Genomic DNA, 15,291 nt, shown 5'->3' on the forward strand with positions numbered 1-15,291 from the left:
AGCACGATAGTTTAAATATTCTTATTTTCCTTTGTCTCTCCTGTTTATCTTATTGTGGACAAGTATGAGTGAGAAAGCGAAAGGGTGGTTCCCGTTACCGCGATCCTTGAGAGGGCCGAGAGTGTTGTGTTCTGAGGTGTCACTTCACTTGTTTCTCTGGCAAGGTTAGGAGGGCAGGTGAGGCACTATAGCTAGTCTGACGCGCAGATAATGAGGTGGAATAGTGACTCAGTTCCACAAACTATTTCTCTGTGGTTCCAAGCATAGTTCTGTTTTAGAGCAAAATAGCTGCAACAATACCAATAATTTGTTTTACAGTATAATATTAATTCTATATAAAGATACCAGGACATGTTTTTTTGTTGCTGTTTTTTTTACATTAAACTGGGTTGTTTCAGTTAGGCTTTGTCAGTTTGTCTTGTACTATGGCAGCAAACACACCCTAATAGCACTTTTTAGGTGTTGGTTTTCTGCTCACCTTTAAAGTGTATGTTGCATTCAGACTCTCACTTTATTTTGTGTGGACATTTTCTTACTTTAGTCACTTTTCTATTTTTGTGAAATGAAGGGGTTCTATTATTAGGGAGAACTGGCTTTGTTGGTTGTTAATTTACAATCGTTTCAAGATCATCTTACTTCAGCATAGACTGTGACTGAAACTCATTTTTAGGTCTCGCTATTCGATGCGCATGCGCATCGAGCTTGCGAGACTATAGGGCTTTAAACAAAGCTTACCTTACTGTGGCGATTTGGTGCTGTGCCCGTGGCTTTTAGGTCAATGCGCAAGCGCATTGACCTAAAATGCGCGTGCACAGCACCAAATCGCCAGCCATCTGTTCCCCAGCTTGGATCTCCTGGCTGCTCCTCCCCTAATTATCCGCACATCAAAGGCTGCTCCCGCCCCCTGCTTCACACTTCAAACGAATGCTACCGAGAGCATTTCCCGCCCGGCCGCTTTTAATTTCATTTCGCAAGCAGTTCCCCCTCCTCCCTCTCCTCCCTCTCCTGACTTTCTCCTGCCTGCCACATCAATCCAAACTGAGGCGCTGCTGCTCCAGTCCCTGTATTACTCCCACTCATCTATGATTAGGAATAAAAGACTGTCGGTTAAAAAACAGTTTCAAGATAAAAATGGTTTCCCATTACTTTTGCAGAATGTTCTGCATTTCCTTAACCGCCTCCAACTCTCCGACTTTCACATGCACATACCACTTTGCTGATACTGACCGAGACATGCGCTTTATAAGCAGGAAATAGAATTCTACAGGAAACAATACTACCGAAGACCATTCGAGGGTGTGAGCTCAATGCCACCGAAGAGTACGTACAATTATTATACGTAACCCCTTCGAGGCTAATGACGAGCTGGGCTCGTCATGGCGCTTACCTGCCGTGCGCGGATGACAAGGCCAGCTCGTCATAAAACAATGAAAAATAATAAAACCCAGCGCAGGACGGGAAAACGCCTAGCAGCCATGGGGTTAAAGTTCAATCAACTACCCTTGATGCACGGACAACCTTTGAAGAAAGTGAAAAGCATGTACCCTCACCCTCACTCACCCTCAACCCCTCACCCTCACTCACCCTCACCCTCACTCACCCTCACCCTCTCACCCACCCTCAACCCCTCACCCTCAACCCCTCACCCTCACTCACCCTCACTCACCCTCAACCCCTCACACTCACTCACCCTCACTCACCCTCAACCCCTCACCCACCCTCACTCACCCTCAACCCCTCACCCTCACTCACCCTCACCCACCCCCTCACTCACCCTCAACCCCTCACCCTCACTCACCCTCACTCACCCTCACTCACCCTCAACCCCTCACCCTCACTCACCCTCAACCCCTCACCCTCACTCGCCCTCAAACCCTCACCCTCACTCACCCTCACTCTCACTCACCCTCACTCACCCTCAACCCCTCACCCTCACTCACCCTCACCCACCCTCACTCACCCTCACTCACCCTCACTCACCCTCACTCACCCTCACTCACCCTCACTCACCCTCACTCACCCTCACTCACCCTCACTCACCCTCACTCACCCTCACTCACCCTCACTCACCCTCACTCACCCTCAACCCCTCACCCTCACTCACCCTCACCCTCACTCACCCTCACTCACCCTCACTCACCCTCACTCACCCTCAACCCCTCACCCTCACTCACCCTCAACCCCTCACCCTCACTCACCCTCAACCCCTCACCCTCAACCCCTCACCCTCACTCACCCTCAACCCCTCACCCTCACTCACCCTCACTCACCCTTAACCCCTCACCCTCAACCCCTCACCCTCACTCACCCTCACTCACCCTTAACCCCTCACCCTCACTCACCCTCACCCTCACTCACCCTCACCCTCACTCACCCTCACCCTCACTCACCCTCACTCACCCTCACCCTCACTCACCCTCACCCTCACTCACCCTCAACCCCTCACTCACCCTCAACCCCTCACCCTCACTCACCCTCACTCACCCTCACCCTCACTCACCCTCACCCTCACTCACCCTCACTCACCCTCAACCCCTCACCCTCACTCACCCTCACCCTCACTCACCCTCACTCACCCTCACTCACCCTCACTCACCCTCACTCACCCTCACCCTCACTCACTCACTCACCCTCACCACCCCTCACTCACCCTCACCACCCTCACCCCTCACCCTCACTCACCCTCACTCACCCCACCCTCACCCTCACCACCCTCACCCTCAACCCCTCACCCTCACCACCCTCACACCCCTCACCCCTCACTCACCCTCAACCCCTCACCCTCACCCCTCACTCACCCTCACCACCCTCACTCCACTCACCTCACTCACCCTCAACCCCTCACCCTCACTCACCCTCAACCCCTCACCCTCACTCACCCTCACCCCTCACCCTCACCCACCCTCACCCTCAACCCCTCACCCACCCTCACCCTCAACCCCTCACCCCCTCACCCACTCACCCTCCCACCCTCACCCACCCTCACCCTCACTCACCCTCAACCCCTCACCCACACTCACCCTCACCCTCACCCCACCACCCCACCCCTCACCCTCACTCACCCTCAACCCTCACCCTCACTCACCCTCAACCCCTCACCCTCACTCACCCTCAACTCCCTCACCACCCACCACCCCACTCACCCCACCACCCTCACCTCACCCCCTCACCACACCCACACCACCCACAACCCCTCACCCTCACCCACCCTCACACCTCACCTCACCCTCACCTCACCCCCCAACCCACACCCTCACCTCACCCTCAACCCCTCACCCTCACCTCACCCTCAACCCCCACTCACCCTCACCCCACCTCACCCTCACCACCCTCACTCACCCCTCACTCACCCTCACTCACCCTCACCACCCTCACCACCCTCACCACCCTCACTCACCCTCACACACCCACTCACCCCTCACCACCCACCCCACCACCTCACCCTCACTCCCCTCACCCTCACTCACCCCCACTCACCCACACCCCTCCCCACCACCCCTCACCCTCACTCACCCTCACCCACCCTCACCTCACCCTCACTCACCCTCACCCCTCAACCCTCACCCCACACCCTCACCCTCACCCTCAACCCTCACCCTCACTCACCCTCACTCACCCTCACTCACCCTCACCCCACACCCTCACCACCCTCACCCTCACTCACCCTCACCCTCACTCACCCTCACTCACCCTCACCCTCACTCACCCTCACCCTCACTCACCCTCACCCTCACTCACCCCTCAACCCCTCACTCACTCACCTCACTCACCCTCACTCACCCTCACTCACCCTCACTCACCCTCACCCTCACTCACCCTCACTCACCCTCAACCCCTCACCCTCACTCACCCTCAACCCCTCACCCTCAACCCTCACTCACCCTCACTCACCCTCACCCCTCACCCTCCCTCACCCTCACTCACCCTCACTCACCCTCAAACCCTCACCCTCAACCCCTCACCCTCAACCCCTCACCCTCAACCCCTCACCCACCTTCACCCTCACTCACCCTCACTCACCCTCACTCACCCTCACTCACCCTCACTCACCCTCACTCACCCTCACTCACCTCACTCACCCTCACTCACCCTCACTCACCCTCACTCACCCTCACTCACCCTCACTCACCCTCACTCACCCTCACACTCACCCTCACTCACCCTCACCCTCACTCGCCCTCACTCACCCTCACTCACCCTCACCCTCACTCACCCTCACCCGCCCTCACTCACCCTCACCCTCACTCACCCTCAACCCCACTCACCCTCAACCCCACTCACCCTCAACCCCTCACCCTCACCCTCACTGACCCTCAACCCCTCACCCTCAACCCCTCACTCACCCTCACTCTCACTCATCCTCACTCACCCTCAACCCCTCACCCTCACCCACCCTCACCCACCCTCAACCCCTCACCCTCAACCCCTCACCCTCAACCCCTCACCCTCAACCCCTCACCCATCCTCACCCTCACCCTCAACCCCTCACCCTCAACCCCTCACCTCAACCCCTCACCCTCAACCCCTCACCCTCAACCCCTCACCCTCAACCCCTCACCCTCAACCCCTCACCCTCAACCCCTCAACCCCTCACCCTCAACCCCTCACCCTCAACCCCTCACCCTCACTCACCCTCACTCACCCTCACTCACCCTCACTCACCCTCACTCACCCTCACTCACCCTCACTCACCCTCACTCACCCTCACTCCCTCACCCTCACTCACCCTCACTCCCTCACCCTCACTCCCTCACCCTCACTCACCCTCACTCACCCTCACTCACCCTCACTCCCTCACCCTCCCTCACCCTCACTCCCTCACCCTCACCCACCCTCACTCACCCTCACTCCTCACCCTCACCCACCCTCACTCACCCTCACTCCCTCACCCTCACCCACCCTCACTCACCCTCACTCCCTCACCCTCACCCACCCTCACTCACCCTCACTCCCTCACCCTCACTCACCCTCACTCACCCTCACTCACCCTCACTCACCCTCACTCCCTCACCCTCACTCACCCTCACTCACCCTCACTCACCCCTCACTCACCCCCACTCACCCTCACTCCCTCACCCTCACTCCCTCACCCTCACTCCCTCACCCTCACTCATCCTCACTCATCCTCACTCACCCTCACTCACCCTCACCCTCACCCTCAACCCCACTCACCCTCACTCACCCTCACTCACCCTCACTCACCCTCACTCACCCTCACTCACCCTCACTCACCCTCACTCACCCTCACTCACCCTCACTCACCCTCACCCACCCTCACCCACCCTCACTCACCCTCACCCACTCACCCTCACCCACTCACCCTCACTCACTCACCCTCACTCACTCACCCTCACTCACTCACCCTCACTCACCCTCACTCACTCACCCTCACTCACTCACTCACCCTCACTCACTCACCCTCACTCACTCACCCTCACTCACCCTCACTCACTCACTCACCCTCACTCACTCACCCTCACTCACTCACCCTCACTCACTCACCCTCACTCACTCACCCTCACTCACTCACCCTCACTCACTCACCCTCACTCACTCACCCTCACTCACCCTCACTCACCCTCACTCACCCTCACCCACCCTCACTCACCCTCACTCCCTCACCCTCACCCACCCTCACTCACCCTCACTCCCTCACCCTCACCCACCCTCACTCACCCTCACTCCCTCACCCTCACTCACCCTCACTCACCCTCACTCACCCTCACTCACCCTCACTCCCTCACCCTCACTCACCCTCACTCACCCTCACTCACCCTCACTCACCCTCACTCACCCTCACTCCCTCACCCTCACTCCCTCACCCTCACTCCCTCACCCTCACTCCCTCACCCTCACTCACCCTCACTCACCCTCACTCATCCTCACTCATCCTCACTCACCCTCACTCACCCTCACCCTCACCCTCAACCCCACTCACCCTCACTCACCCTCACTCACCCTCACTCACCCTCACTCACCCTCACTCACCCTCACTCACCCTCACTCACCCTCACTCACCCTCACTCACCCTCACTCACCCTCACTCACCCTCACTCACCCTCACTCACCCTCACTCACCCTCACTCACCCTCACTCACCCTCACCCTCACCCACTCACCCTCACTCACTCACCCTCACTCACTCACCCTCACTCACCCTCACTCACTCTCACTCACTCACTCACCCTCACTCACTCACCCTCACTCACTCACCCTCACTCACTCACCCTCACTCACTCACCCTCACTCACTCACCCTCACTCACTCACCCTCACTCACTCACCCTCACTCACCCTCACTCACCCTCACTCACCCTCACTCACCCTCACTCACCCTCACTCACCCTCACTCACCCTCACTCACCCTCACTCACCCTCACTCACCCTCACTCACCCTCACTCACCCTCACTCACCCTCACTCACCCTCACTCACCCTCACCCTCACTCACCCTCACTCACCCTCACTCACCCTCACTCACCCTCACTCACCCTCACTCACCCTCACTCACCCTCACTCACCCTCACTCACCCTCACTCACCCTCACTCACCCTCACTCACCCTCACTCACCCTCACTCACCCTCACTCACCCTCACTCACCCTCCCCCTCGACCCCTCCCCCTCGACCCCTCCCCCTCGACCCCTCCCCCTCGACCCCTCCCCCTCGACCCCTCCCCCTCGACCCCTCCCCCTCGACCCCTCCCCCTCGACCCCGCCCCCTCGACCCCTCCCCCTCGACCCCTCCCCCTCGACCCCTCCCCCTCGACCCCGCCCCCTCGACCCCTCACTCACTCTCAACCCCTCACTCACCCTTAACCCCTCACTCACCCTTAACCCCTCACTCACCCTCCCTCACCCTCCCTCACCCTCCCTCACCCTCCCTCACCCTCCCTCACCCTCCCTCACCCTCAACCCCTCACCCTCACTCACCCTCAACCCCTCACCCTCACTCACCCTCAACCCCTCACCCTCACTCACCCTCAACCCCTCACCCTCACTCACCCTCAACCCCTCCCCCCCTCACCCTCACTCACCCCCACTCACCCCCACAACACATATTGTGTTACAATAGGTGTCACATTTGCGAAAGATAAAACTATTGGCATTGTAAATAACAAAGCTATTAATTCGCTATTTTCAAAACAAGCACATAAATAAAAAATGTGTCCTTTACAATACCAATAGCTCAAACTTTCCTAATGCGAGACCTATTGCATTGCTGTGCTTCTCTCCCCTGCTGCACTCTCCTGCTCTCTAGAGATGTGGCCTAACGACCAGAGCTGCCATCTAAGTCACGTAAATACAAAACATGTTGCATTCCAAATGCTATAGGTGTCACATTCGCGAAAGTTATAACTATTGGCATTGTAAATGACAAAGCCATCAATTTAGCAATTTTAAAAACCAACAAATAAATAAAATATGTCATTTACAAGACCAATAACTCCAACTTTTCTAATGCGAGACCTATTGCATTTCCAATGCTTGTTAACATCTGAAGTTTTTGTCACTATTACTGTGACTTGCGATGGTGATGCTTTCACTGTATTTTTATGATCCTACTGTAGAGTAATTAATGTAGCTTTCAAATTTACTATTGGAAAGGAGGCTGAATAATTTTCTGTGTGTTAACCACTCCTCCCCTGCCCTGCTGTTCCGTAAGCAGAGCTGCCCCGCCTACAGGCAAATGTTTTTGCTTCTCGCACTGCGAGAATACAGTGGGGCGACGCTCCTCCACCATAGTGTCTAAAGCACTTGTAATTTATGCTGAGGACATATAATCACCATCTTCACAGAGAAACTTAAACTTGCCCATGTGGAGCTGAGGAAGAGAATTTGTCATGCCAGTTTGAATATCTCCCACCTTTTTATGTGATGTCTTTAGTCCTGTTAAACTTTATTTGCTTGTTCAGGTGTTCGTTTTTCAAGCTTGGTGTCTGCTCAGATCATTCTGATCTCTCTTTACAACGTTTTACAGTTTGTGCAGCTGTATAATTTGTGTCCAATCTTGTACCCTGCACCATTTGTCTTAGGTTTAAAAAAGCTGCCATTGAGCAGCAAAAGTTATTTAAGAGAAGCTTGGTTCATCTCTGTGAAAGGGATTTATCTGAGCTTGGTAGAATATTATCTATAAAAAGTTAAGCCTTTAGTGTCCCATACCATTGTAGCATATCCATGAATACATGAAGAATAGTTGTAAGGGTAAGCTAGACGATGCCAAGACAACCTGCTTGTGAGGCAGAGTTTGTTAGGAAATAAGTGCTTGAAAACGCCACCTGCCTTGTTGGCGGTGGCTATATATGATCCCACTTTAGGTAGGGATAGGTTTGTATCTGGTTCAAGTTTGCAGTAACATCAGGCTAGTGTAGTTATGTCTATTTGAACGGTCTGTGACCTATGTTTAGCTATATTCATTTCTAAATAGAACTAGGTGGAGTAGGTTTTTACTCGGTCATTAATATAAAGTAACCTATCATGGGAATTTTATTTCTCTCTACCCATTCTTTTTATATGCAACTTTCTAAAACTCAAAGTGCTCCCTGCCACCTCCTCTGACGCTATTTCCTGTAACCTCTTACTAAAACACACAGTATGAACACTATAGCTCATAGCTTTTTTTATGTGCTGGGCTTACCTCTGTACCATATTGCTGAAATTGGTTTGTTGTACAGCTCTCGCAAATGCACATACTTAAATAAAATTAACTTACCCATGCCAACTCTGTGTACTGTTGCGGGCAATGGCGGACACAGTGACCGCTCTCCCCTGCTGTGTTCCCTTTGTGTTTGTTTTAAAAGACAATCTGGCTGAGTGTGCACAAACTACTCCGGCACCTGCCGTTGTTGGGTGCCAGCTGCGCTTCAGATAAATAATTAAACCAAACTTTTGAGTGGTGTACCACTCGTTATTACAAGACGGTTGGTCAATTAGTCATATGTTCTAGTTGGAATTATATCGATCAATCCTTTATTTTCATAAGTGTCCAAATACAAAAAAACTCACGCACCCGGAGTGGACTGTCAGTTTCATTTGAGCTATCAGACTCCCCACTATAAGGCCCTTATCAAGGAGGCCCAAGCAGCTATTCTGCACAAATCCATTCTTTCTCCCAGGACCATCATTCTATGCCCTGAAGAAGTCCATGCCAACTCTGTGTTGTGATATATATTTTTTTTATTCTTGCGTCTTCCTAGGTGTTTATCTTACCTCTGAATCACGGGTGGGTGTGCTTTAGGATGATTCTGTCAGGCTGGTTTGATTGTCTTTCAGTTTGCTGTAATCTCTTGTGTACTGCATCATTTGAAGTAGTAACCTATTTTGAAAGTTGTGATCAAGTAGAACCAATATTATGAAGTTTCTTTTCTTGGTTACAGGTGTTTACAGTACAGCTGACTCTTGGAGACCAGCACTGGGAAGCTGAGGGAACCAGTATTAAAAAAGCTCAACATGCAGCAGCTGCCAAAGCCTTGGAAGGGACGACATTCCCCAAACCATCAGTTCGCCCTACTCGCGGTGAAGGAAAAAATCCAGGTATATACTTGGTCCCAATTGTAAATGGATATTTATTGCTGATTGCTCTGTATACATCCTAAATGTACTGCTCTTTAGTGACCGTACACATGAACCCTCTTGGTTGAAAAAATAAAGATGCAGCTATTTAAAAAAACAACAAACAAACTCGCGACCGTAGCACTCATTAATGTTTCTTTCCTCCGGTAAGGTAGATCTTTTTATCACTTGCCTCACTTACTATATGTCCCTGAGTACCACTTCACTAATCACTTCAGTTTAGTCCTTGAGGCCAACTTCCACTTTAAGAAATGGGGAAGCCTGAATAACTCTTCTAGAGCCTGAGTGTTTAGTGTTATAGCAAGGGGTTTTTCTGTACGGATAAACTCAACACATTATTTTGACAATGATGATCTTGTAATATTATTGGACCAGCATACTTATTTCGCCAGAGGACATCGTGTCTGGTTCTAATTCAAACACCCTTTTGCAACAAAGCATTTGAATCTTTTCATACTACAGTTTTGTTTTTAGTTCTGAAGCAGAACTTCAATTAAGGAATTACACCAGGATTTACACCTGGAGGAGATTACTTTCACCCTTTATTGGACACTGGACCTTCTGATCTTAAAACTGTGGTATCAATAGGCTGTACCAAATAGTGAAACAACTGCGTGGACACTCCTATACTTAAATAACAGACAACAGGAATTATGTGCAGATTGACTTTTGCATAAATATAATGGATGACATGTTAACTAAATTTGTGTTGATATTGCAGACCTGCTGTATGTAAAGATTCAAATGCTGTGTTGCTTGGTTGTGACTGGATATGTGCATTATAACCCAATCCAGTGTTCTTTGGCTAAATAAGTATGTTGGTCCAATAATATGATATAATTATTGTTGGTGATTTAATGTGTGAATTTAACCCTACAGAGAGCCCCTTTTGCTAGAACATGAGGTCATCTTCAGCATTTGGGTAGGCCAACCTCGTGTCCAACTCTTAAGATTTTTGCTGAAAGTCTTGAGACCATTAACTTCCACATATTAATCTCGGTTTCCATCCTCCAAAAGAGAACACTTCTAGATTTTCAACGACTTTACCATGGTCTTTGAAACTAAATTTTGATAAGGATTTAATGCTTCCGTTTTTGTGGTCAGTTCAGCCCTCCCCTTTGTAACTGCATGCCTAACTACCTCCCCCCTTGCTTCCTTTTCCCATCTTAGATTTTGGGGAGAGAGTTCTGTTCTCCCCCCGCACCCTGTTGTAATCCCGTATTCCGCTTGTTCTGATGGATTTTTTGATCCAAAATATTACACCTATCTAGGACCTTTCTCTCTGATGCCATTGATCAATATGCTGTCCCAAAGCGCTTCAAATATAGTTCGAAGAAACCCATCACTGGATGCGCCACGCCCCCAACGTATGCAATCTAATTCTCAATTTCACTCGATAGTCCCTAGTGTGCTACACACTGCTGCACCATAAAGGACTGAAGATTATGTTCAGCTTCCAAATTATTTCCCTTGTAAATGTATTGCGGAGTATAGTGAAGATTAAAACCTTGTTTGCGCTGCACAAGTGCAGCAGTAACATAGTGTACAGAAACTATTGAATTGCATCAATGTAGTGCAGACTGTCGAGACTATAGCATAACATTCATTGTTTTTTGTTTCTCAGACAGTGTAACCCCCACAGTTGAACTGAACGCACTTTGCATGAAGCTTGGGAAGAAACCTTTGTACAAACCTGTTGATCCGTACACCGGAATGAGACCCCCCTACAACTACAATATGAGAGGTGGTGGTTATGCTCCACGGTATGTACTGCACTACAATTCAGTAAGGATATACACAACGTAGGATTTGTAAAGCATCCTGTTGTGCCATGTGATAGTGCAGCTCTCATCTACATCTGTGTTGCTAAAAAATTGCTGTATTATAGGAAAAGGAATATTTACTCTTTGATGGATTGTGAAGCTCCCAGGATGCAATGCTATTTTATTCTATTCACGTGTTTTATGGTTCAAACCTTTTTATTCTTTAACACCAAGAAATACAGTGCAAGCGGTAGTGTAGATAACAAAGACCTGAGAATCTACCAGTCATGGTACACAGGAGTAACAAACACAATTAAACCATAATACACCCCAATCTCTCTCCCCCACCTCCCAAACAAAATCACTCCAGGTGCTTCAGTAACAGTGTGATTGCTTAGATGCTATCAATGTGTTCATGAGGTATTTGGGGCAAGTCAGTTCTTGGAATTGTTGCTTGAAGAGGGATATGTAAGGGCGCTAAAGTGTCCCAAAAAGACTTACCTTGATTGGTGAGGGAGAGGGTGATCCTCTCCATTCCTAGGATAAGCTAAAGGCGATAAAGCAAGCCCATGTGTGTGGGTGTGAGAAGGTGCCCTTTTTCTGCATGGTTGCCCCCACTTTGCTGACTCAGTGATGTGCTTTGACTGAGTGTTCCCTAGGCACCTGCTAATCGGGTACCCAGGGCCTATGTTCTTTCCCGAAAACTGCATTGAAAACAAAACCCAATTGGTATCTCTGGCCACAGGTCAGCTCCCAGTAAATGGTACCACAGGTACCCAAGGCACTGTAACCAGAGAAGACCTCTAAGGGCTGCAGCACTTATTGTGCCACCCTTAGAGGCCCTGTACCATTACTCACACACTGCCTTTGCAGGTTGCGTTTTTTGGGTCCGTTTTTTGGGTCCTTTCCCTGGGGTGGGTACACCCCCTATCATGCCACCCTCCAGTGGGCGGGGGGCATAAGCTTTTCCCTAGTTGGCTGGGTCCCACCAATCTGCAAGATGGTAGGGACTGAGAGTTGTGCTTCATCTCACCTCCCTCACCTGAGGGGTGGAGTTAGCAGAGGTAGGCCCAACTCTCTTCCTCACTTGTTTTTCCCGCCGGTTCTCCTGCCCAAAGTGGGCATCAGAACCAGTGGGGACCAGTTGCTGAAAGCAGCAAGTGGCCTGGGGAAACGCACAAAGGTGGCACACCTTTGAAGCGTCCCCTTTGTGAACCCTGCCCATCCTGGGGAGGAGGATTGGCACCTCATCCCAAGATGTGCATTGTTTCAGACCCCCGAGAGCAGCAGGCTCTCGACCCAGAGGTCCAGAAACATGTCTGGGGAGGCAGCTGAAAGCAGCCACTCAGCCTGGACGCTAGTGGTAGCTTGTTTTTCAGAGGTCCTCTTTAAGATGCTCTGTGTGTGCACTTTGCATTAAATCCCACACTGGCATCAGTGTGGGTTTAATGTGCTGAGAAGTTTGATAGCAAACTTCTCAGTTTTCAGTGTAGCCATTATGGTGCTGAGGAGTTTGTAATGACAAGCTCCCAGCACCATATACTCTTAATGGCAGCACTGCACTTAAAATGCCTAAGAATGGACTTGGCCACTGTAGGGGTACAGGGCTCATGCACCTGTACCCTCACCACTGGTATAGTGCACCCAGCTAGAGGGGTGGCTGATCTATGGCAGGGCAGAGGGTTGTAGGCATGGCACATAGGGATGTGTGCCATGTCGACTCTTCACTTTGTTCTGCACCAAAACACGCAGCATGCAAAGGCAGTGAGTGAGTGTAAAGGTACATGACCTCTAAGGGTGGCACAATAAGTGCTGCAGCCCTTAAAGGCCTTCCCTGGTCACAGTCCCTGGGTACCTGTGGTACCATTTACCAGAGACCAACCTGTGGCCAGAGAGTGCCAATTGGGTTTGGTATTCAAGGCAGTTGTAGGGAAAGAACATAGGCCTTGGGTACCTGATTAGCAGGAGCCTAGGGCACACTCAGTCAATGTACATCTGCAGTTCAGCAAAAAGTGGAGGCAACCATGCAGAACGAGGGCACTTTCTCACAGAGAGACAAACAGATTCTGCTGGTCTGTGTGCTTTCTTTAAAAGAGGAATCTTCAAAAGGGAGGTGGGGGCCACTGCACGATCCTGGAAGAGCCAGTGTCTCTCCGACTCATCCCTGTTCCTTTCAACCAGGTATCGTATTTTGGTTGCCTCAAAATACAGTTGAGGTGTGGTATCCCGAGGCCCCCGGCATTAGGAGGTAGATAGCTAACTTCTCTTCTCATTAAGGGTCGCTTCCCAGCCCAGACAAATTGATGCCGTTCTGATTGTAGTTTGGGAATCATCCGTTTCGGGGGAGCTAGGGGAAGCATCAAAGAGATACAGGATTTTGGGTAACCTGGTCATCCTGATGGCTGCAACTCTTCTGCCATTTTTATCGGGTAACTTATTCCAGGTGGCTGTGTAGGGATTGATAGTTAAGGAGTGAGGTTGTTGGGACAGTGGAGTTCAGTTTGATCCCCAAGTAAGGGATCGTCTAGGTTCCCCACTGATAAGGGTATTGTGCAGCGAGGCAAGCTCTGAATGCAGGGGGCATCAATAGATTCAAAGCCCGAGGCAAGACCAAATATCTCTAGTTCGGCCATAAAAGCCGAGAGGGACATCGCTGAGTTGCCAACATGTCGGTAGCGTACAAGCTAATCTTATGATGTTCCACACGACCCTCCCTCAACCCCTGAAGGTGGTCCCAATGATATTGGGATTGTCGCAGACTCTTTGAGCCATGTGCTCCATAATCCGGGTGAACAGCAGAGGGGACAAGGGACCCCCTTGTTTAGCCCCACGTGCCAATGGCTAAGGTTGCAGAGATATAGCCATTCTCCCTGGCCGACATTGTGGGGAGGTGATAGCAATTTAGTACCCAAGCCTGGAAGTTCCCGGTGATGCCGAAGTGGGTCCGGACTTGTTCTAGGCAAGGCCATTGAACCCTGTCAAAGGCTTTCTTGGCGTCGATAGCTAAAAGCATATATTCTCCCGGGTCACGAGAAGCCTTCTCTATGATTTGCAGCACTCGTTTATTGTTTTAGCTAGTTTGGCATTGGGAAATATAATCCGCCTGATCCAAGTTTACAATGGATGGCATTCAGGGGCCTAATCTGGATGCTAGGATACAAGTAAATAGTTTGAGATCGACTTCCAGTAGAGATATTGGTCGATATGAACTGAATCATTGTTTATCTTTACCTTGTTTCGGGATGGCCGACACAAGCTGTTAGCATGGAGGGCGGAATAGCTCGGGTGGCTGAAAGGAGTTAAATGGCTGCGTTAGGAGTGGGGGGGTGGATTTGACAAAATGTCATAGTATATGGATGGGAAGAAGTCTGGGCATGGTGACTTCAAATTCTTTTGTCAGGAGATCGCCTAGATTACCTCCTCCACTTGGATCTCATGATCCAGCGAGGCTATTTGGTCGGAAGAGAGGGGGGGCGTGGGTGACTTAACAAGGTAGGATGCACCGTCTGCAGGGTCTAGACATTGACCAGAGTAAAGGTCCGCATAAAAAATGTAAATGCATCTGCGATGGCTGCGTGATCTGTATCCCCTTTACGTCAAGGAGTGAGTGGACGCCCATCTGCTGCTGCTGAATGCTTAACTCGTTGGCTAGGAGGCAGCCGCCTTTGTCACCCCGACGTAGATGGTATGGCGCAAACGAAGAGCAGCAAATTCAGCTCTTTTGAGGTAGATATCAGCCAGTTGCGCTCGAGCGGCAGTCAGTTGCCGCCAAAAATGGGGGCCCTGTGCGCTGATGTACACCCCCAAAAGAGCGAGGGGCTCACAGCTTCATCCCTCCCGCCAGGTCAGTGCTGTCAACCAGGCAAGGTGCCACTCGGGGCACGGGCCCTGGGCTCCGTTTCATCAGCTTCGGCAGATTTGGCCCCTGGTTCAAGCAATCGATGCAGCCCTAATCCGGCC

General features: G+C 51.1%; 1 protein-coding gene across 4 annotated transcripts in view; it reads left to right on the forward strand.

Annotated features, from left to right (window-relative positions):
• Positions 1-15,291, forward strand: part of STAU1 (staufen double-stranded RNA binding protein 1) — a 576,538-nt gene that overhangs the window by 93,783 nt on the left and 467,464 nt on the right. For all 4 annotated transcript variants that reach the window (XM_086932622.1, XM_086932620.1, XM_086932621.1 and 1 more), the window contains 2 exons: positions 9,373-9,529; positions 11,193-11,331. In XM_086932622.1, coding sequence (XP_086788748.1) covers positions 9,373-9,529; positions 11,193-11,331 — 296 coding nt within the window. The remainder of the gene's footprint in view (positions 1-9,372; positions 9,530-11,192; positions 11,332-15,291) is intronic.

Source organism: Lissotriton vulgaris, chromosome 7 (assembly GCF_964263255.1).
Source record: "Lissotriton vulgaris chromosome 7, aLisVul1.2, whole genome shotgun sequence".
Classification (NCBI taxonomy): Eukaryota; Metazoa; Chordata; class Amphibia; order Caudata; family Salamandridae; genus Lissotriton; species Lissotriton vulgaris.